This window comes from Ursus maritimus, unplaced genomic scaffold (assembly GCF_017311325.1).
Source record: "Ursus maritimus isolate PB19 unplaced genomic scaffold, ASM1731132v1 scaffold_1, whole genome shotgun sequence".
Lineage (NCBI taxonomy): Eukaryota > Metazoa > Chordata > Mammalia > Carnivora > Ursidae > Ursus > Ursus maritimus.
Window position 1 is genome coordinate 8,153,576 of NW_024423343.1, and position 23,580 is coordinate 8,177,155.

At 41.3% G+C, this 23,580-nt stretch overlaps 2 protein-coding genes across 5 annotated transcripts in view; one reads left to right on the forward strand and one right to left on the reverse strand.

The window, feature by feature from the left end:
* COPS7B (COP9 signalosome subunit 7B) overlaps positions 1-1,255 on the reverse strand; it is a 35,150-nt gene extending 33,895 nt beyond the window's left edge. The window contains exon 1 of one of the 4 annotated variants that reach the window (XM_008690343.2): positions 1,044-1,255. In XM_008690343.2, the coding sequence (XP_008688565.1) occupies positions 1,044-1,106 (63 nt within the window). In that variant the 5' untranslated portion in view covers positions 1,107-1,255. Of the gene's footprint in view, positions 1-688; positions 1,012-1,043 lie in introns of those variants that run through there. The other 3 variants (XM_008690342.2, XM_040639052.1, XM_008690341.2) reach the window with 3 other exon arrangements.
* A 354-nt stretch (positions 1,256-1,609) lies between these two features.
* PDE6D (phosphodiesterase 6D) overlaps positions 1,610-23,580 on the forward strand; it is a 47,766-nt gene continuing 25,795 nt past the window's right edge. Inside the window, exon 1 of the mRNA XM_040639084.1 lies at positions 1,610-1,869. Within this exon, the coding sequence (XP_040495018.1) occupies positions 1,820-1,869 (50 nt within the window). The 5' untranslated portion in view covers positions 1,610-1,819. The remainder of the gene's footprint in view (positions 1,870-23,580) is intronic.

Genomic DNA, 23,580 nt, shown 5'->3' on the forward strand with positions numbered 1-23,580 from the left:
TATATATATATATATATACACACATATATAAAAACAGTGCCCTTCCTGCATGTCATACCTCATTAACCAAAAAATTTTAAGATACACTTTTTTAAACAAACAAACAAAAAAAATCCACCCATTCTTCAAATTCAAATGCCACCTCCTCCATCAGTTTTGCCAGCTGGAATTAATCTTTCCATCAGAACCTCTGGAGCATTCTGATGACTTTTCCCTTACGACATTTAATGCAGCTCATCTTGAAATCTCAGCAGTCTTCCTTTTTTTCCTAACTAGATGGTTATCTTCCTGGTGCCTGTGACAATGCCTTCCAGCCTTTACCGGAAACCTGAAAAGGCTCTTTGTTGAATTACAATGGAAGGAAAAATTGGGTGGGTGCCTAGATGGGTGAAAGAAGGACGGGAAGAGGAAGGAAGGCCTAGGAAAAGAGATAGGAGATGTCCAAGGAAACCTTAGCGTACACGATGTTACCCAGTTCCTAAAATCACATTAAATGTCACCTTGAGCAACAAACAACAAATCAAACCACTAAGTCCTTCCCAGACTGAAGATAAGCAAACATCACACTCCTTCCCTTACAGGAAATCCACCAAATGAATGCTTGCCTAACTCTGGGTGCTTCAACCTGGGGGAAACTTCACCAAGGAGAATAATAATCACATAGCCATGTTGCTAAAAATATCGCCACCTTAGTGTGGTGTAAACAGCGCAGACTGCGGGTCAGGAGACTTAGAGCCGAATTCTAACTGTTCCAAGTTGCTGTAACCGGTGGACGATCTCTTCACCTCTCCGGGCCTCAGTTTCCTCGTATGTAAAACAAGAGGAGTTGGACTGGCAAATTCTCTTAATATCCCTTCCGGTATGGATATTCTGAGTATACAATCGATCTCTCTCCCAGTCCAACGCAGGAGCACACGAGAAACCCCTGCAAAACAATTAGAAGGCGCCCGAGACCAACAAACAAGCACAGTTTGAAGGAGTCATTTTGTCGTATCATCTCCCATGGTTTAATCTGTGTTTTTGTTTGTTGTTCGCAGCCTTACCATGATTTGCAGGAGACTTCTGAGTTCCGTGTAAACAGATGTTACCTCTCTGTGGGCTGTCATCCTCTTCTGAGAGTTAAGGGGGTCTTCCCGCCCAGTTTCAAGTCTCCGAATTCAGAAACCCCCCAAAGCTGAGGGAAGGTTTATGAATTTGCGCACACTGCGCGGCACACTGGAGTCTAAGTTACAGAGGAACAGGGTGCAAGGAATGCTGGGATTTGTAGTCCCTGGGCCTCTTTGTTGCGTGCTGGGATCTGTGGTCCCCCGGGCACTCCCCCTGGAATGCTGGGAAACGTAGTCTCTCTCACATCGCACAGGGCAGCCCGCCGTCATCTCAGAGCCCTCGTGTGCCCGGCGGAGGGAGCGGGCTCCTCGAGCCTCTGCAGAATTGAAGCTAACCCTCCACTGGGGCAAACTCTAGGCAACAAGACCTCAAGAAAATTTTGTCCTGCGGGACTTCCCGGGGAGGGCCCTTCCCACTGACGCTCGTCGTCCCCCCGGTGAAGCCGCTGAGTGTTTCTATTGGCTGCTCAGGATGCCAGTCGGCGAGGGGGGCTATCCATTGGCTTTGGGGCGGGAGCTCCGAGGCTAGGGGGAAGGAGAAGGGATCAGGAGCGGGAGCTGAGGGGAGGGAGAGGCCGGTCCGGGTCTGGCCGCTGCCGCTGCTCGCCCGAGGTCTTCAGGCCGGGCTGCGGCTCCGTCCTCCGTTCCTGGGCACCGTCTGCGAGGCTCCACCGGGCCAGCGTGGGAGAGCCGCGGGCGGCAGCCGCCGCATCATGTCAGCCAAGGACGAGCGGGCCAGGGAGATCCTGAGGGGCTTCAAACTGTATCCGCCCGGGAGCGGGGCGGGGCCGGGAGGACTGGGGAGGCTGCCGCTTGCTGAGGAGACGGGCCGGGGGCGGGGGCCGCGCCAGGTGGGCACCGGACGGGAGCGCAGCGGGAGGAGACGGAGGGAAAGGCGTCCCGGCCCCCGGCGGGACCGGGCACTGGAGGCGGGGCAAGGGGCGTCCTGAGGGAGGAAAAGGACGTTGTCGGGAGCCCCGGGGGCTGGAGGTGGAGGAGCCCCGGACGGAATTGGGCTGGGAGAAGCGCCGGGCATCGGAAATGGGTATCGGGGAGGCCGGCTTGGGTCCGAGCCTCGGCCCGAACCCAGAGGCCGGGACGGGGCTGCGGCCCGCAGGGAAGGACCGAGGGGGCGCGGTGAGCTGCCCTCGGAGCCCAGCAGCCCGTTTGGCGGGAAGCCCCGGGGGGAGCAGGAAAAAGTGACTTGGAGCAAGTGACCTTGTGTGGGACAAATGCAAATGCTTGTGCCAAACTCTCCCGGGTTCCCGCATCCCACCCCACCCCCTCCTTGTTTCCACAACTTCTCTGCCTCACTTGTGGCTCCTTCCAGGGCTGGAGCAGAGGAAGGTGGGCAAAGAGAAGCCGGGGATCGACCTCATCTTAACTCTGTCTTGGCCTTTTGAGGCATTGGATGGTGGCTGCTTCTTTCTCAGCTTTTCACTTTTCTGTCCAGCGAAGTGAGCACCCTAAACTCGTGCGTGAGGTGCCTTGAGGTGTTTTGGTGTTGCACTGGGACTCCTGGCAAAGGTATCTGCTTGCTCGCGTTTGTGTGGTTAACGCGTAGACAAGGTGGAGCTGTCCAGCAATTATTTGATTACGTTGGGGAGACGGTAGGATTTAGCAGGATAGAGAAATCATTGCCTTGGGCCTGTTGTGTTGCCTCTTGTGCAACCTTCGCTCCTTCAAGTAGTGAGGAAGCCTCGTGTTTTAATGGAGTGTCGCTCTGTAACCATAGGATGCGGATGAAAAAATGCAGTCCTCTACGTTCCAATTTCAGATTTTTCTGCTGACCTTAATCTCTTTTTACATCCTGTGCGTACGGTATGGAATATGCTCAAATTTCTCTCAGTGAAATTGTACTCATCACTTTAGGTCTCCTCCCCTAAAGGAAATTTAATGAAGCACTTCTCTCTGAGCTGCCTGTGTGTTTTCACAGTGCCCATTTTACCCCTGCAAATTTTAATTGCTTTGTCATCGTAAGAGACCAAGTTGGTGGTAAATTTTTTTTTTTAAAGATTTTATTTATTTATTTGACAGAGATAGAGACAGCCAGTGAGAGAGGGAACACAGGGGGAGTGGGAGAGGAAGAAGCAGGCTCATAGCGGAGGAGCCTGATGTGGGGCTCGATCCCATAACGCCGGGATCACACCCTGAGCCGAAAGCAGACGCTTAACCGCTGTGCCACCCAGGCGCCCCTAAATTTTAGAACACAAAATGCAAAACAGTTACAGGACGCTTTGGATATACAAATGGAAAGTTTCAAACAGAAGCTGACCTGCTATGCTTCTTTTGAAAAAAAAATGGAGGCATTATCACCTAGGCATAATGCCACTCCTAGTAAACTTTCAGTACTTTTATGTAGTGAAGTTTAGTAACAGCCTCTTTTATAGCTCCATGTACCTTTTGGTGTTTCTCTTCATAATGGCACCTATAAGTAAATAGAGATGGCTGAAGTGTTAGAAAAGTTATGACATGGATTATATTTTTCCCTTAAGTAATTTAAATAGTTACTTAACATGTATGCTGTAGACAGTAAAACCGGAGACTGGAGAATTGAGAGATTTCAGAAGCAACATTTTTGTCCGATTGGAATTAACATATTGCTGAAAACAAGAAAATCTTTTTAATGGCTTTCAGACAAAGCAGAAAGGGAAAGTTTAACTTCTTACCTCAGTCTGGGCTCTTGAAGCTGTTGAAAAAGAGGCTAAGGGACAAATGTGAAAAGAGTAGAAAGAACCTACATCAGCCCACTAGAAGGGCATGTGAAATAACCAGTTCAGTGATGACGTTCGTGTGTTAAGAAACAGGCTTTCAGAGGTTTGACCTGAGCTGATTAAATCTCAAGGGAAGCAGCCACATAAAAAAGTTAGCATGGGAGCAAGAGGATGCTCAGCCTCTGGTAGCCTTTACTGACGTCTGAGGCTTGAGAGAGAAAGGGAAAGTTTTAGAATTTGCTACCACCTTCAGGAAAAAAAAACAGTGTTTTAGTAAAACAAACTACCTATTGTCTACCTTTTTTATTGGGTAAATTGTTTTGCTGAGCTTTCATTGTATCTGTTTCTGTTAAGAGTTTTTTCTACCAAAAGAAAACACCATTATATTCTACCAACAATGGTAACAATGCTTATTTCCACATTGACTGTGTCTGTCTTTTATATTTTTGACAATTTAGACAAGTGATACCTTGTTTTAACTTGTATTTCCCTGGATACCTAGATCCTTGGACAGGTAATGGAGCATAGTGGTTAAGAGCGATTCTGGACTGTAGAGCCATACTGTCTGTGTTGGAATCCCAGCCCTGTACTCTCGGTTGTGTGTCCCTGAGCAACTCCTTTAACCTCTGCCTCAATTTCCTCATCTGTAAATGGGGAGAAAAATAGTACTTATCTCATAGGGTTGTTGTGAAGATTGAATGAGTTGATAGCAGAAGCATTTAGAAAAGCACCTGATGCCTAGTAAACATTATGTAGTAGCTCTTTTTTTTTTTTTTTTAAGATTTTACTTATTTGTCAGAGAGAGGGAGAGTGCACAAGTAGGGGAAGGGGCTGGCTGAGGGAGAAGCAGGCTCCCCGCTGAGCAAGGAGCCAGGATTTGGGACTCTATCCCAGGACGCTGGGATCATGACCTGAGCCAAGGACAGATGCTTAACCGACTGAGGCACCCAGGCATCCCTGTAGTAGTTCTTATTATTGTTAGAGAAATTGCAAAATCTTCTGTTTGGCAGTTTCTTTTCCATGAATTGCTTGTTGATTTTGTTTTTTCCCATTTTATTATTGAATTTTTTACTTTTCTTACCGGTTTGTAGGTGTTCTTTATTTTAATATTTGCCTGTTCTGTGTGTTGCAGATATTTTCCATCAGTGTATTGCTCATTTCCTTTTTTGTTCAACAAATTTTATTTATTTATTTATTTATTTATTTATTTATTTATTTTCAAAGAGTTTATTTGAGAGGAAGAGAGCATGGAGGGGTAGGCCAGAGGGAGATGGAGAAGTGGACTCCCCTCCACTGGGCAGGGAACCCAACTGGGGGCTTGATCCCAGGACCCTGAAGGCAAATGCTTGACTGACTGAGCCACCTTAGGCACTCCTGTTGAACAAATTTTAAATTATCATTTTAAATTCATCAATATTTTACATGTAGCTTCTGCATTTTGCATTTTGTGCACCTTTTTCTTTTTCTTTTTTTTTTTTTTTTTTAAGACTTTACTTATTTATTTGAGAGACAGAGATAGCGACAGAGAGCACAAGCTGAGAGAGGGAGAAGCAGGCTCCTCACTGAGCAGGGAGCCCAATGCGGGACTCCATCCCGGGACACTGGGATCATGAGGTGAGCCAAGGGCAGACACTTAACCGACTGAGCCACCCAGGAGCCCCTGCATTTTGTGTCTCAAAGATTTATTTATTTGAGTGAGTGAGAGAGAGAGAGAGAGTGCTTGCGTTGCGCCATGAACCACACACACTCATGCACGCACAATCAAGAAAAGTGGTGGAGGGAGAGGGAGAGAATCTCAAGCAGACTTCCGCTGATTTGGAGCCCAACTCAGGGCTTGATATCTCCACCCTGAGATCCTGACCTGAAGTGAAAAAAGAATCCGATCCTTAACCAACTGAGCCACCCAGGCACCCTTGCATTTTGTATCATGACCTTGGGCAAGTCACTCCACTATCTCTTTCCATCTGTTTCTTTAATATTCAAACATATAAAAATCATAGTATTTACTTCATAGGTTTGCAATACAGATTAAATTAATTGTTATAACTAAATAAAACCTTTCTTATCCCAAAATTAAATATTCTATGTTTTCACCTCTTTTTAATGTTTAGCTCTCTAATCCACCTGGAATGTTTTTACACAAATGATATGTGGTAGAAATCTAACTTCTTGTGCCGTTTTAAGATGGTATTTAATTTTTCTATTACCAACCCCAACCACCCAGAAATGACCTTTATTGATATTTTAATATAGCCTTCCAATGTAGCTAATGTAATGTATTTGCTTTTATAAAAATTGAATCATAAGCATTATTGTGTAACTTAGTTTTTTCTCTTAATAATAAATTTACCATGTTCATAATTTCCAAAGATTTTGGAAATTGCTTTCCATGACATAAATCTGTCACACTCCTTTTACACAAGTTTTCTAGTGTAGTCCGTATAATGCACTGTTCTGCCTCTTCAAACTGCTCTTCCTCAACATAAATACAGTTGACTCTTGAATAACACTCTTTAAACCATGCAGGTCCACTTACACAAGATTTTTTCAAATGACTATAGTATACAGTATTGTAAATGTATTTTCTTTGCCTTATGATTCCTTAATAACATTTTTTCCTCTAACTTACTTTTTTGTAAGAATATGGTACATAATACACATAACATACAAAACACACGTTGACTTTATGTTATCAGTAAGGCATCTAGTCAACAATAAGCTATTAGTAGATAAGTTTTGGAGGAGTCAAAAATTAGACACAAATTTTCAACTGTGAGGATAGTTTGTGCCCCAGCCTGTATACAACTTTATTAAATTAATATCAGGAAACTGACAGGGGCACCTGGGTGGCTCAGTTGTTAAGCGTCTGCCTTTGGCTCAGGGCATGATCCCAGGGTCCTGGGATCGAGCCCCACATCGGGCTCCCTGCTCTGCCGGGGGCCTGCTTCTTCCTCTCCCACTCCCCCTGCTTGTGTTCCCTCTCTTGCTGGCTGTCTGTCTCTGTCAAATAAATAAATAAAGTCTTAAAAAAAAAAAAAACTGACTACCATAAGAAAGGTTATGCTTTTATAATTTTATTATTTTTATTCCATGTGGAATTTGCTTTGGTCTAAGGTATGAAGTAGTAATTTAACTTTTTCTTTGAAGATTAGCTAATTGCCCCTATTTACTTATACTCCAGAAGTTAATATAATATCTAGAATATAAATGATTGCCTACAGGGGCACCTGACTGGCTCAGTTGGTGGAACACGTGGCTCTTGATCTTGGGATTGTGAGTTTGAGACCCACTTTGAGCGTAGAGATTACTTAAAAATAAAATCTTTAAGGGGCACTAGGTGGCTTAGTCAGTTAAGCATCCAATTCTTGATGTTAGCCCAGGTCTTGATCTCAGTATCATGAGATGAAGCCCCATATCAGGCTTTGCACTGGGCATGGAGCCTGCTTAGATTTTCCCTCTTCCTCTCCCTCTGCCTTTCTTTCTCTCTCTCTCTTTCTTGCTGTCTCTCTCTCCCCCTCTCTAAAATAAATGAGTAAGTAAATAAATAAATAAAATCCTAAAAAAAAAAAATGCCTACAAATCAATAAAATAAATGTTTGGGGCGGCTGTGTGGCTCAGTTGGTTAGGTGTCTGCCTTTAGCTCAGGTCATGATCCCAGGGTCCTGTGATTGAAACCCGCATCTGGCTCTTTGCTTAGTGAAGAGCCTGTTTCTCCCTCTGCCCCATCCCCCTCCTTGTGCTCTCTCTTGCACTCACGCTATCTCAAAGAAAATCTTTTAAAAAAATAAAATAAAATTTTAACTGAAAATGGACAAAGGATATGAACAAAGAGTTCACAGAAGAAAACTACAAACAGCCGATGAATAAATTAAGAGATGTTCAACCTTAATGAATCAACAGACTCTTTTTTCCCAATTAATTGACAAAAATTTAAAAGGTTGATAATCGGGGCGCGTTCAGTCAGTAGAGCATGTGACTCTTTTTTTTTTTTTTAAGATTTATTTGAGAGAGAGAGTGTGCACAAGCTGGGGGAGGGGCAAAGGCAGGGGGAGGAGCAGACTCCCCACTGAGCAAGTAGCTGGATATGGGCCTTGATCCCAGGATCCAGGGATCAGGATCAGAGCTAAAGGCAGACACTTAACGACTGAGCATGCAACTCTTGATCTTGGGGTTGTGAGTTCCAGCCCCACATGGGGCATGGAACCTACAATGAATAAATAAATAATCAATCGATAGATAGATAGATAACATTCAGTATTGGCAACTGTTTGGCGGAAGGGACATTTCACTTGCTGTGTGTGTAGTTTTTATAGAGAAAATTTATGTGTAACTGCAGCAGAGCATAGAGCAGTAAAAAGTTCAGTGGTTAAGAGTGTGGACTCTAGGTTCTGACTTACTGACTCCACCATTGTTACCCTAGACAGAACATTCAAACTCTAAACCTCAGTATCCATATAATTTCCTCAGAGTGTTGTTAGAATTACATAAGATTACATATAAATCAATTAGTATAGGGCCTGGCACATAGTAAGTAATAAATGTTAACTGTGTTATTATTTGTTTTATTAATAATTATTAACATTATAACAATAACGGTGGTGATATTGCTGCAAAGCCAGGTTTTTTTTCTGAGATAAACCAATGCCTTTGTGCTCTTATTCTCTTACTGAGAAACTATAATATTTCTGTTTTGCCTCTTTGAAGAAATTATTTAATTAGTAAGCATTGATGTATGCCTAATGTTCATCTTGTTTTCTGGGAACTAATTACATTTCAACATATGACAGCTTAGCAGAAAAGGAACTAGTTTGGCTCAGAAGGTTTCTGAAAGAACCTTTCACTTGTGTTCTTGCATTCCCTCACCATAGTTTGGTCCTGGATCCCCCATATCCTCTTTCTCATAGCACCTTGATCTTTGACTTTACTTCCAGTCAAAAATAGTTGGCTTTAAATCTTCTATTCACAGATCGTCCAGTCATAAACTTCATGTTGATTGTGATTGGTAGTGTGTTTTCCAGGATGAGAAGTTGTTATTGTTACCCTGAATGGATTAAATGAAATGATGTCCTTTTGATCATGTTATTTAGGATTTTTAAATGGGCATTCCTGCTTTCACATTTTGGGGAGGAATTTGGAATATAATTAGATACAGTCTTCTTCAGATCTTCTAAATTTCTTTCAAGATTCTGTATATGGGGCACCTGGGTCACGCAGTCGTTGGGCGTCTGCCTTTGGCTCAGGGCGTGATCCCGGCGTTCTGGGATCGAGTCCCACATCGGGCTTCTCCACTGGGTGCCTGCTTCTTCCTCTCCCACTCCCCCTGCTTGTGTTCCCTCTCTCGTTGGCTGTCTCTCTGTCACATAAATGGATAAAATCTTAAAAAAAAAAAAAAGATTCTGTATATGGTTTATAGTGAAACATTATAGTAACTTCTGGAGAAATGGAACAGAACATGCTAAGACTCCCATGAAAAATTCTGGCTATATTGTCACAGTATTTGATAAAGGGCTAACAGTGGTGCTGAAATTTGGCACCTCTGAGTTCCTATTAAGCTTGACCTCACTTTTGGCTCAAAGATCTCCCTTGTCAGCTGTCTGCATCCTCAAATCCCCATGGTAGAGGAGGACTTGCCTTCTGAATGTGCGGACCCATCCCTATTCCTGAGTTTTAGCATCGTAGGAAGGTAGTTTAAAGGCCATCTTAACTAGTAGTAATAAAGGTTCTAACCATTGCTTGAATACTTAAAACTCAGATTTTCAAGATTTTAAGAGTACTGTTCTTTTTTTGCTTTTGACCTGATGATAATTTTGAAGCTGAGAGGAAAAACAAGTATATTTTCCTATAGTCCAATATCCATAAAGATCTCAGTGATTGGCAAAGAAGGTAACAGTCCCACATATGAGGAACTTGTTTGGTCTACAGTGAGGGGGTCACAGCTAAGTGCACCTGGTCCGGACGAGAGGCACTGGAATCCTATCGTATGTAAAATAGTCTGAGAATGGGAAGGTTGGACCTGAAGATGAAGAATTAAGCAAGGGACACGAGTGTTCTCTTCTAAAGTTTAAAAAACTATTCTAAAGAGAGATAATTAAATGTGTTCTGTGTGGCTCTCAGAGAAGGGAAGACGTTATAGGGGACAAAGTTTATTTAGCCCAGTTTCCAACAATTAGAGTTACCTGAAAGGAAAAAAAAAAAAAGCATTTTCCAGAAAGTATTTTTTTTTTAAAGATTTTATTTATTTATTTGACAGAGATAGAGACAGCCAGCGAGAGAGGGAACACAAGCAGGGGGAGTGGGAGAGGAAGAAGCAGGCTCATAGCGGAGGAGCCTGATGTGGGGCTCGATCCCAGAGCACTGGGATCACGCCCTGAGCCTAAGGCAGACGCTTAATGACTGCGCCACCCAGGCGCCCCTTCCAGAAAGTATTATAAGCAGCAAATGGATGTTCCTGTCCATCAAGAGTATTGTGGAGGGAAACTATGTGTGCATCAGATAAGGTTTTAGAGAGAGAATCTCCATAAGGACCAAATCATTTTCCAACACTGCAATTCTTTGATTTGGTGACAATCATTCTTAATTAACAAGGATTCTTTTCGGCAAGTATTTCTATTCAGATATATGCTACACCTAAAATAGGCAAAACATTTTTTGTAGTTTGATGTAATTAAAACAAGATATCATTTCCATTTTGTTTTTCAGACAACTCTTTTCTTAGATACTCAGTATTGATGAAGTATTCTGTTTAGTGCATTGTGGAACCACTGATTCAGAGTCCCAGAGAGCAATTATTATCTCTGAATTTAGATAAAGTCTAAAGAACTAAACAAATAACTGTAATATAAATAACAGTTTAAATATAGCTGCAAGAAGAAAGGGGGTGGCCTAATAATAATCTGACATTCCTATAGTCTTTTTCCGTTTTTCAAAGTACTTTGAAATATTATTACATTATCACAACTCTTTATATTACTATCCTCACTTTATAAATGGGAAGTTAAGGATTGAGAGGTTATCCCTGAGATAAAGGCATAACCTTAAGGTTCTGACTACAGGAATGTCAGATATTATTAGGCCACCCCCTTTCTTCTTGTGGCTATATTTAAAGTGTTACAAAATGATAAACTGATTTTCATATCCAAAGAAATTTTATTGTATAAGGGAGAGAGAAAGGGACCATAACAATCGGAACACAACCGTGATAAGTGCCTAAGTAGCATAAAGTGCTGTGGCATCTCAGAGGAAGGTTGACTACTGCTCGAGGTGTTGTGGAAGAGTTCAGAATTGTCATTAGAATAGGATCTTGAGAGATGAGTAGGTGTTGAGCAGCTTAATTTTCAAGATCCTGGAGAGTAACAGAGGAAGGAAAATGACATGAGACATGCAGGAAGAGAGTGCTTCAGAGGGGATTTGGAATCAACAATGAGGAGGAACGAGGGTCAAAAACAAGTCCTTAGAATTGCTGGAAATTGAATTCATTCAGTGAATATTTGAAACTACTAAGAGTCCCATGATACCTTATAGGTCATTGGTGATCTTTTTGAGAGTAGCCAATACTTGAGGAAGCAAATTAAGTGTAATCTGCCAGGATTAGAAAATGGATAATAGGGGTGCCTGGGTGGCTCAGTCGTTAAGCGTCTGCCTTCGGCTCAGGTCATGATCCCAGGGTCCTGGGATCGAGCCCCACAGTAGGATCCCTGCTCAGCGAGAAGCCTGCTTCTCCCTCTGCCTCTCCCCCTGCTTGTGCTCCCTCTCTCACTGTGTCTCTCTCTGTCAAATAAATAAACCCCCCCCAAAAAAAGAAACTGTTAAAAAAAAAAAAGAAAATGGATAATAGATGAAGAAATTAAATCACCTTACTTTTTAAGAATTTAAAGAATACCTTACTTTTTCTAGAAGTCTGGTGACCTAGGAAAGCAGAGATCAGAGAAGTAGCTTGAGTAGGTAGGTCTTATTAAAGAATGGAAATTACTGGGGTGTCTGGCTGGCTCAGTCAGTGGAGTGTGTGACTCAATCTTGGGGTCATGAGTTTGAGCCCCACTTTGGGCGTAGAGATTACTTAATTTAAAAAAAAAAAGAATGGAAATCACTTATTTAAGCTAGCTAACTTTGTGCAAGTTGCTTAACATCTGTAAAACAAGGCAAATGCTTGCTTTGTCTGCTTAACAGAGATGCTCTGAAATTTGAGTGAGATAGTATGTGCCAACTCGCTTTAAAAACCATAGCTCTACCGGAGCACCTCGGTGGCTCAGTCGGTTGGGCATCTGCCCTTGGCTCTGGTCATGATCCCGGGGTTCCAGAATCAAGCCCCACATTGGGCTCCCTGCTCAGCGGGGAGTCTGCTTCTTCCTCTCCCTCTGCCCCTCCCCCTTCTTGTGTGCTCCCTCACTCACTCCCTGCCTTTCAAATAAATAAATAAAATCTTTAAACAAAACAAAACCAAAAAAAAGTAGGTCTACAAATGCTTTGGCATTAATATAGCATTGTTTCAATTATTTTTCTTTGTTTTAAAGTTCAGGGTTGCTTTCTCTTTTGCAAATTTGTAGGTTTCATGTTTCAGGGTATTGATAAAGCCAGAGTCTTAGTGATTCTCTTTTACTCCAGCTTAGACATCTGAAGCCTTTTTTCACTATTCTGGGATGGGACATAGTGACTGTTGGAAGGAAGCCCTCTACATGACATACATATATGTCCCACTTGAAAACCAAAATCATCTTCAGCTTTGCTTTTCTTTCTTTTTTTTTTTTTTAAGATTTTATTTATTTATTTGACAGAGGTAGAGACAGCCAGGGAGAGAGGGAACACAAGCAGGGGGAGTGGGAGAGGAAGAAGCAGGCTCATAGCGGAGGAGCCTGATGTGGGGCTCGATCCCACAACGCCAGGATCACACCCTGAGCCGAAGGCAGACGCCCAACCGCTGTGCCACCCAGGCGCCCCTGCTTTTCTTTTTTTTAAGAGGGTTCTAACTTGAAGTTGATTTCCCTCTCAATACTGTAGCGTTATTTTAAAACTAGGTAAAATTCACAGATCTCTGAATGTGGCTTTTAATAGGATTCCAAGCAATATCCGTATGCCTCCAAATAACATGTAAGAAATAGTGGCTGATCCTTTTGGGAACACACCCTTGGGGAAGAGCCTTGTATTATCTCCATGGATATGTCTATTCTAGCTTGTTTCTGACCAGTTTCAGGCACATAACTGCACATATCAGTAGAGCAATGGACCTATGAGGAAAAAAAAGGTTTGTTTCATTTGACTTTGTTAGTGAGAAGAGTGTGTTATGTTTCAAATAACCATCTTCTCATTACTAAATTACTTGCCTCCACTGTTTCCCAGGCCAGTTTGAATTTTGATTGTATGCTTTCCAAGCACAGTGCCTTTGCCAGGGCCAGAGTATTATTTCACAGGGATATCACCACCGATTACAGTGCTGCATATTATGTTTCAAGGATACTGAAACCTGGTTTCTCAGGGATCCATTTATATTTTCTCACTTCATCCCCCATAAATAGGAAAAATACCACAGGGAAAATCACTGGGAGATTATTGGGGAGAGAAAGATGTGTAAACATCTGTGAAATAGAATTGGTTCTCCTGAATGTGAGGATACGTACAGGATGTTCTATATAACCAATGCTAGTGCAGAAAAAACGTAGAAGGAGGGCTTTGAAAGGAGTGATATTTAAGAATTAATGAAGGTTTTGGGGCACCCAGCTGGCTCAGTCGGTAGAGCACACGGCTCTGGATCTCAGGGTTGTGAGTTCAAGCCCCATGTTGGGGGTAGAGATTACTTTAAAATAAATTAATAAAAATTTTTTTAAAAGAATGAAGGTGGAAATGAAATGGGTTTAGAAAGTGAGCAAGGAGGAGAGAGTTTGAGAGGGGAGAGATTATAAAGGCAGTGTTAAAAGAGACCAAGAAGCAAAAGAAAAGGCCACAACCCAAAACTAGGAAAGCAGAGCAAAGAAAGGCATTCCTTTAAAAAAAGAAAAGAAAGGCGTTCCTATAATGAAAATGTGTAGGATACCACCAAATAGAGACTCCCTTTGTTTATTGCTAGTCATTACAGCTGCTTGCAGCCCAGAGGAATGAGAAGAGAGAGGTTTTTCTTCATGCCTGTGACCTTGGTGTCGAAGCTTGGCCTTATATGGCTCTGGTCTGCCATGGTAGACATTAGCATTCATCAGTATGTACTGAGTCAGCCGCTTTGCCTGGAAATTCAACTTACCTTGAAATTCCTCAAACTATAGGTAATGAACTGCATGCCCATATATAATTTACAGATACTCTGCCAAGTCATGAATTCAACCTAATGTAGAATGGGCTTTTAAATTCTAATGTGTTTTTACCTACAATTTGGCCGACTGACTTAGCTGTTCTCCTTAGGGAGAATGGGGTTTTTTTGGTTGGTTGGTTTGTTGCTTGTTTATGCCGAGCTCCAGTTCTAAGTTGCCCTTGCCACAGCCTTCTGAATCCTGAATGAGCAGTTCTCCATGTTTGGCTCCTGGACACTCTTCAATGAGCCTCACTTTCTGGTTACTCAGCTTGAGAGGGAGAATTCTAGTCAACCCCTCTGACTTGCTCTCTAATACTTATTGTGGTTCAACACACATTTGAGTGTCAATTATGTGCGGAGCCCTGAGAAAGAATAAATAATAGTGTGTCAGTGGTATTTGACTTGCAAATTTGATTTACATTCTGATAAGTACTTCCATGCAGGTGTAAACAAGTCTACAGGTACACTGAGGAAAGATCAGATAGCTTTGCCTCAGGGTGTATCAGGGACTGCAATTAGAGAGGAGGCTGACATAGCACCGTGGCTTTAAGGAGCATCGTAGGAGTGGGACGCATGTTCTAGGCGGAGTAGAGCAGCGTGTGCTAACCACTGAAGCACAGGAATATACTGTCTGGGAAATGCAGTAACGAAGCATGGCTGGAAGATGAGGTGCATCTAGGGACTGGAGTATGAGGTGATTCTAAGAATGGAATGGATGGCAGAGACTAGACTCAGTGTCTTTCTTCCTCTAATAAACCTTAATTTACCCTCTTGACTTCATTACCCCAGTCTTATAGCACTTTATTATACCTGCTGCCCTTCTGGTTGCCTTTTGAGTTGCTGTTCTTTATCACATTGTCGTTTCTACTTGCTTGACATCACCTTCCTGTCCTACCCTTCTCTGTTCTTCTTTTAACCTAATATTAACTCATAACCCCCCCTTTTTTAAATCAGCATTCCCCGGACCTGTTTGCAAAGCTCGAACTTTATATGTCCCTCAGAAATGTGTATGTCTGAAAGTGGAAGGACTTTTTTTTATTGGACATTCGCATAGGATTATACTGAGACCATATCAAGACCAAAAGTCTTATCTTTCAATCTAGAATAGTGCTTCTTGAACTGCCACTGGTAAAGATCCAGTTTTTTACTTCTAATCCTTCACAGACCAATATTTTCATAAAATAAAATGAGTTAACAAAAATAATAAATGAGTTATTAGAAAAATGACATATAAAATAAAAGCCAAAAGGTTTTATTAGAATCCACAAATTACTCTGCTTAGTTGCTATTAGAGTTTTTAAACACCTTGTCACAAACTGGTAATAGACAATTCACAAACCAGCCCCACCGGTCGATGGAACACATTTTTGGCAGCACAGCTGTAGAATCCTCAGTACAACTTGTGCCTGATATACAGCAGAACTTCAGTGAATGAGATGGTTAGCGTGATTATACCAGAGAAAGGGAAAAATAACAATAGCAGCTCTCTTTGGAGGCTTGGGGGTAAATGATAAAGGGAGAAAGAGTACTACAATAACATTCACCACCACCACCACCCCCATAAAACAGACTTTTCACTCTCTGAACATCACTTCTTTGGCTCTGTAGTGAGCCAGATATATATTAATAAATCATTTGTGTAGATTTCTGAGAAATTATAGTTTTGGTTTTGCCGATTATGCAAAACTTAGTGTCTGCAGAAAGATGTCAACCCATGTCTCTGAACTAGCCTTCATGAGCAAATCTACAGTTTGCCAGGATTGATTTCAAATCCTAATCCCCGCTCTTCGAATCAAAGCATTTCTCCAAGTCATAGTATGGACCTTACATTGCCAAATGCTTCCCCTGCCTGAGATTTTATTTCCTTTGGTATCTTCTGAATAGGGTAAGAAGTCTTCTTATCAAAACCTTTGTAGTGAATCAGCCTTCTGTGTCAATTAGCATAATTTTAGATTGCTTGCAACACTGCAAATTTTCAGTTCTTCAAAGCAAATTGTAAGGTCTTGAATCCCCTTCAAAGGGGGGATTCATGGTATCATTCAGAAGATAGAAAAAAGCAGGTCTACATTTTAATATTCAGACATATAGCTGCAATCGAAGGATATAATTATTTTGAAATATTTAAACTCAAATAATATTTGAATGTAACTTATAATAGGGAAGTTTTATTATTATTAATAAGATTTTGTTTCCCTTGTGGATAGGTACAGAATCAATAACTCGGTACATCATCTGCATTCTCTGCTAACCATACCCCAGGAGAACATCATTAGAAGGCTGAAAAGACCACTTCCATGGCATATTTTGGGGATCTGGCTGCCTTTCTGACCCTCTTACCAGTTCCCTCAGTTCTTCTAGCCCTGGAGACCTATCCTCACAAAGATACCCCAGACCTTGCAGCTGCCTAAAGCCACTCTCTAAGTGTACGTAGTATGGACAGATCTCTGTCTGAACACTAGCTATGTTATTTACTAGCTATGGGTTGCTGAGAAAGGTATTTAATTTCTGAGAGCACCACTATTTCGTGTGGGTGTCAATATTAAAGGAGATAAGACTGAGAAATTAAAATGAGCTCTTTCTACAGTGCTTGGTATATATATTGAACGTAGGTACTCAAATAGCAGTTATTTTAACCTGCCTACTCTTTCTTTGAGGACTAGCTTTAAGCAATGAATGTCGCCAGCTGCTAGATAAGACCGGAAATACTGTTTACCTTTTCCCTGGCCTTATACTGTCAGCAATTACTAAGTTAAACAAGACTGTTAGGAAGCTAGCTCTGAGAAATGCAAAAGATTAGGACTTTGTCTGCATTAGTAATGAACCACTGATTAGAATTATTGACCTTGGGGCACCTGGCTGGTTCAGTCAGAAGAGCATATGACTCTTGATCTCTGGGTGGTGAGTTTGAGCTCTGTGTTGGGTGTAGAGATTAACTAAATTAATAAAACTTAAAAAAAAAAGAATTATTGACCTTTTTAACCATCATTAGACTAACGCAGTGAGGTTTCCCTTAGCCTTTGGAGACTTTGTAGAAACTCAGAAGAGAGACCAGAAGCTCAGTCTTTGATCTGTTTTCCCAGTCTTGAGTAGACTGGATTGTCCAGCCACACACCTTAGCATTTGAATGTGGAAGAGACCAACCCTTAACTACTAACTAGATCTGTCACCTGGACATTGTTGTGGCTCTATCAGTTTTACATACTTTGATGTGGTTCAATAATTTCTGGAAAGTTTGCGTAAGCTAGAAAATAGTGTCTCTAGTCCTACAATGTGTCTTTTTTGTAAATATCTTTTACCCATCAAGGATATATAAAAGATCAAGAATCAGGGACCCCAAAAGTAAATAAATCATGACCTATGGAACATGATAACAGCATAATCTGAGCTGGCATTCTATGGCACCAAAGACGTCTATATCTGCAGTGTTTGGAAGTGCCTTTCTAGCCTCTTGTGCTGGAAGGACTGCTTGTCCTGTACCATGAGCTTAAGGATCATGACTTAATTCATCTTCTGTCCCTGTCTTGAGTGTAGTCTCTCCCTGGTACAAACTGGGCATGCAGGATAGCTGACTGTGTCATGTAAATATTAAGAGCTTGGACATTAAATCAGGCAGTCAAAAACCAACTTTACTGCTTACTGGCTCTATGACCTTTGAGCCAGGTACTTGCCATCCCTAAACCAGATTCCTCATTCACGTAAGAACTCTAATAACAGTGCCTATTTCATAGTATTGTGAGGATTAATTTAGATATGGATAAGCACTTAGCCCAATATCTGGCATTCAGTACATGTTAGCCGTCGTCATTTTACACTAAGTCCTGAATGTCAAGATCAGTGGTATTGTTGTGATTGCCTGTGTTTCTCCCAAAGATCCTTACACTCAAGAGATGTGTAACATGAATTATCTGACAACAGAATCCTTTCCATTTCTTGGTAAAATCTTCCCCTCTAGTTTCTTCTGTTCATTTAAAAAGAAATTTACTTAGAAATGACCCATTCGAGGGGCGCCTGGGTGGCTCAGTCGTTAAAGCGTCTGCCTTCGGCTCAGGGCGCGGCTCAGGGCTTGATCCCAGTGGTCTGGGATCGAGCCCCACATCAGGCTTCTCTGCTGGGAGCCTGCTTCTTCCTCTCCCACTCCCCCTGCTTGTGTTCCCTCTCTCGCTGGCTGTCTCTCTCTCTGTTAAATAAATAAAATCTAAAAAAAAAAAAAGAAAGAAATGGCCCATTTGAGGGGCACCTGGGTGTCTCAGTCAGTTCAGTGTCTGACTTCGGCTCAGGTCATGATCCCAGAGTCCTAGGATCAAGTCCTGCACCAGGCTCCCTGCTCAACCAGGAGCCTGCTTCTCCCTCTGCCTGCCGCTCCCCCTGCTTGTGCTCGTGTGCGTGCACGCTCTCTCTCTCTTTCTCTCTTTTTCTGTCAATTAAAAAAATAAAATCACAGGGCGCCTGAGTGGCTCAGTCGTTAAGCATCTGCCTTCAGCTCAGGTCATGATCCCAGGGTCCTGGGATCGAGCCCCGCATTGGACTCCCTGCCCAACAGGAGGCCTGCTTCTCCCTCTCCCGCTCTCCCTGCTTGTGTTCCCTCTCTCACTGTCTCTCTGTCAAATAAATAAATAAAATCTTTAAAAAAAAAAAGAAGAAGAAGAATCACTACACTGTACACCTGAAACTAATATAACACTGTATGTTAACTATACTAGAATTAAAATAATAGAATACAGGTTTCGTAAAAAAAAATAAAAATAAAAAATAAAATCTTTAAAAAAATGGCCCATTTGATAAGGAGTGCCTGATAAAGTATACCAGCTGATTCATATATTTGCTCCAGATAATTTTATCTGAAAGTTTTCATATTTTTTGTTTTTAGAAATTATTTTGGAAGAATAACAGTATGGTAGTGACTTATGAATATTTTTATATTAAGTATTTACTTTGTCATTCTAAAGAATATACTAAACATTTCCAATTTCCCTGGGAAAATCTTTGGGGGAAAATTTTTTCCCTTTTTTTTTTATAGTTCTAGTGAAATTTAGAGATTTGAAGAAGGGTATTCCCAAGAAGCTGCAAAGAGACCCCATGGTTGAGCTTCTTAATGTTCTCTCTACAGACAAAGAGAAACATTTGGGCACATAGTCCACTGTTTGTTGTTGGTTCCCAAAGCACTGCCAAGGGAGACCTAATACTCTCGGGGTCTCTTCTTAGGTCCCCAGGAGGGAGTTGACGGAAGATGGTTATTAATCTACACCAACCTCAGTTTATTAGCTGTAGTGGTTCCCAAACATGTTTTTGGCAGAGAAATAAACTCTGCAGTTCTCCTGGTAGTGTTTCTTTGTCCCTTTCCAGCACTGCAACCAAGGGTTTCATTTTTTCCATAAGAATTTTGTAGACATTGGATTTTTTTTTTCCTCACTGCCCACCTCTCTGCTTTCCCCTACTTGCTTGTACTCCTTTGTGCATACCAAATAGATAAGCTTCAATGATTGTTTTTCCTCTGAAGAATGTGTTATTCCTAACTTTCTTTCAGTTCTCTAAAAGCTAATTTCCTTGAAACATCTTTTAACAGCCAGCGTCAATTCTTTGTCCATCCACTGTAGATCACCACCCCCTGTCTTGTGGTGTACGAAATGGGCTTCAGTGGCTGTAAGCTGTCCTTTCCATTCTTTAAGAGTTTTCTTTCCCAGAACCCTAAAGCTCAAAGTATGGTCCCTGGGACAGTAGTCCTGGCATCACCTGGGGACCTGGTTAGAATTGTAGAATCTCAGGTCCTACCCCAGACCTACTGAACTGGAATGTATATTTTAACAAGATCCCCAGGGGATATATAACACCACCACTCTGTTTCTAAGATTCTAGGCACCTTACATGAACCAACTCACTTAAGTGTGCTGTCCGTTAGCACCCTCTTTCATTCTCAAAAGTTTAAGAAAGCACTATCAATCATAATTTGTTCAAAGCAGGGAAAACTCTGTCATGTAGTAGTTCTCAGCCCTGGCTGTTCAGTGGAATCACCTGAGGAACTTTGAAAAATGCCAGTATCTGGACTCCCCATCTCCAGAAATTCTGATTTAATTGCTCTGGGGGTGGTCCCAGCATTGGGAGTTTTAAGCGTTTCCCGGGTTGATTCTAATATGCATTCCAGGTTGAGAACTACTGTTGTTCATGACTCTTACAATTTTTCCTAGTTTTTTAGAATGGCATGTATATATAAATCAGTGCAAGACTAATGACTAAAAACTATAGTTTTTATATTTATTGAAAGGAAGTATATATGCCTAGAAAAAAATTGGAAATACATACACCAAAATATTAAACAGTAATCTCTGGGTTATAGGATATATAGCTCTTTCTAATTTTTTGTCTTCTGTTTTTCAAACTTTCTATAATGGCAATGAGTTCTTTTAGTAAAGAATCCTCATATGTGTATATATGCTTTTTAATAAATATAATCATATATGTTTTATAAACTGCTTTAAAATTTTTAAAAATTTTATTCTGCTTTTCACATATCGTTATGTCAGTATATTATGAACATTGTCTCATACCTTTAAATACCACTTACATAAGCTCTTATATTGTTTAAAGTGAATCCTGACCCAAGATGAATGGATTTTTGCCTTAAAAGATACATTTACAGGGACGCCTGGGTGGCTGAGTCAGTTAAGCGTCTGCCTTCACCTCAGGTCATGAGCTCAGGGTCCTGGGATTGAGCCCCACAGCAGGCTCCCTGCTAAGCGGGGAGTCTGCTTCTCTCTCTCCCTCTGCTGCCCCCCCCCATGTTTGGAAGCTTTCGTTATCCACAGAAGGGGAGGTGTTTAAATGGAGGTGTCAAAACTTCAGTTAAGTCAGGTCAGACCTTCCCAGGAGCTTTTGCAACTATTGTCAGTTGAGAACCAGCATTTTCTTGAGTTTTTAAACCTAATACATAGAACTTGACTTCTTTGTCCCACAATATGCTGCACCCTAGGGAATTATTTTTATTTTTTAGAGAGAGAGAGTACGTGAGTGGAAAGGAGTTGAGGGAGAGAGAGACTCTTAAGCAGGCTCCATGCCCGAGGTGGAGCCTGATGTGGGGCTTGATCTCACAACCCTGAGTTCATGACCTGAGTCGAAATCAAGGACACTTCACCAACTGAGCCACCCAGGCACCCCACCCAGGGAATTCTTAATGATGTTTGGATTGTAGCTTATGTGTCCTGTTGGAGGGAATTATATTTCTAAACTTCCTCTTCAAATCCTTTTTAGTTTAGTTGGAATTGTGCTTCAAGACAGTTAGTATCTCTTAATAGTTTGAGTTTCCTCTTCATTAATATGTACATTGTGATATGGAAAGCTAGAAAATTCCTAGAGCAACATCTTGAAACCTCAGTGGTGTGGAGTTGGCCAAGCTGTGTTGTAATCAAAGAAAGTCAAGTCCTTGGGAATAAAAACCAGTTTTATGACTTCAAAACAGTGATCTGCCTCTAAAACTGTTCTTTCCTTAACCGAGTCAAGTTGCATTATTTGAGAAAAGAAGAATCTTGCTAATGGTCTCTTTGTAAGAGAGGAGACACAGTCTACAGTTGGGGAAACTTTCGTAGATGCATAGTAGCTTGCTTTGCAGGAGAAAAGCTCTTATTGCCATCTTCTCTACCAGAATCCATATATAAAAGGTTCAGAAATGTGCAGTTTTTAGTTTCAGAAAAACAGGCTTAATATTTTATTCAAAGAATTGAATTTCTGGCTAACAGCTTTTGAACTTAGCATTTCTTCTGAAGAGAAAGATTTGTAAGCAGTTCACAATGTAAAGACTTCAGGAGCTGTACCTGTTGCCTAAGGTCATGACTCGATGTGTGTTCTTTAAAGTACTTTGTGTTTGGTCTGAGTTTTCCCCTTAACCTGAGATGATAGCACACTATCAACCTTGGCTATCTGCTCTGAATATGCAAATCAGGAAGAGACACGATACGACACCTGTGTATAGCGTAGTATCGAAAGGTGATACAGGTTAGTAAGTGGGTATTCAGCATTGGAAGCATGTTTTAGACACTGATATTTATCTTATCTCACGAGACCTGATCACAGGTAAGCTGAAGATGGTACTTTGTACAAGCCTCCATTATAGATAGTCCTTCTCACATTGCATTGCAATTATTCTTTTACCTGGTAGTTTCCCCTACCTGGAGGAGAGTTCCAGGGAACATACACAGGGATTATGTTTTATTTATCATAGTATATCCTAGCTCTGAGCCTAACACTCATAAATCTTCAGTAAATGTTGGACAAATGAAATGTCCAATTCAGCCTTGTTATAATCCAGAACTCTTCGGTCATATTCAAATCTGGGTTAACCTTTTTTTTTTTTTTACCAGTTATAACTTGAGCATTACTTAATGCCGGTAAATGATTAACAACTATAAAGTAGATGACTATGCTGGACATTTTGCAGGGAAAATAGAGGAAAAATAATTATGAAACCTTTTATCTCAATCAGCATTGGGGATTTGGGGGCCACTTGGCTGGCTCAATCAGTAGAGCCTGAAACTCTTGTGTCAGGGTTGTGGGTTTAAGCCCCACATTGGGTGTAGAGATTACTTAAAAATAAAATCTTTGGGCACCTGGGTGGCTCAGTTGGTTAAGCGTCTGTCTTCGGCTCAGGTCTTGATCTCCGGGTCCTGTGATAGAGCCCCAAGTCGGGCTGCCTGCTCAGCAGGGAGTCTGCTCCTCCCTCCCCAGTATTCCCCTCTCCCCCACTCATGCTCTCTCTCTCTCTCTCTCTCTCTCTCAAATAAATATATAAAATATTTTTTTTAATTTTTTTAATAAAATCAAAAATTGGGGGAATTCGACTTTTAGACCACATCAGAATGAACATGTTATGGAGGACATGTATATATTTCAGTGTCATCGTGGTGCTTTTACTTTTTTTTTTTAAAGAGAGGAAGGGAGGGAGAGGGGCAGCAGGAGAGGGAGAATCTCAAACAGGCTCTATGCTGAGCACATAGCCTGAGGTGGGGCTCAGTCTCACAACCCTGAGATCATGACCTGAGCCAAAATCAGGAGTTGGGTGCTTAACTGACTGAGCCACCCAGACACCCCATGGTGCTCTAACTCTTAAATAAGATATGAAAACACAAATTTAAAAAAATATTTCTCTGGCCACTGATGTTAATATATTAAGTAAATAGAGTGGATAAGACACATGTGTGATTTTTGGATGCCTAGCAAAGTTATGCCTAAAACCTTTTTTTTTTTTTTTTTGACTCCTTAAGCATTAGTATCTACGGTAGTCAGTTTGGAATTTGTTCATCCTAATAGTTTTCTTTATTTTTAAGAAATGAAATCTATGATTGAGATTAGTATAGAATATGTATTATACTGTATATTAAACTATGTCTCAGTATATACCAAATTACTATTTAAAATGAGTTCTAAATACTACATGTAAGAGAAAATTCACGAAGAAAAAACTGTAGTAAAATAAAGGAATATTCTGTGCAAAAGAACAATT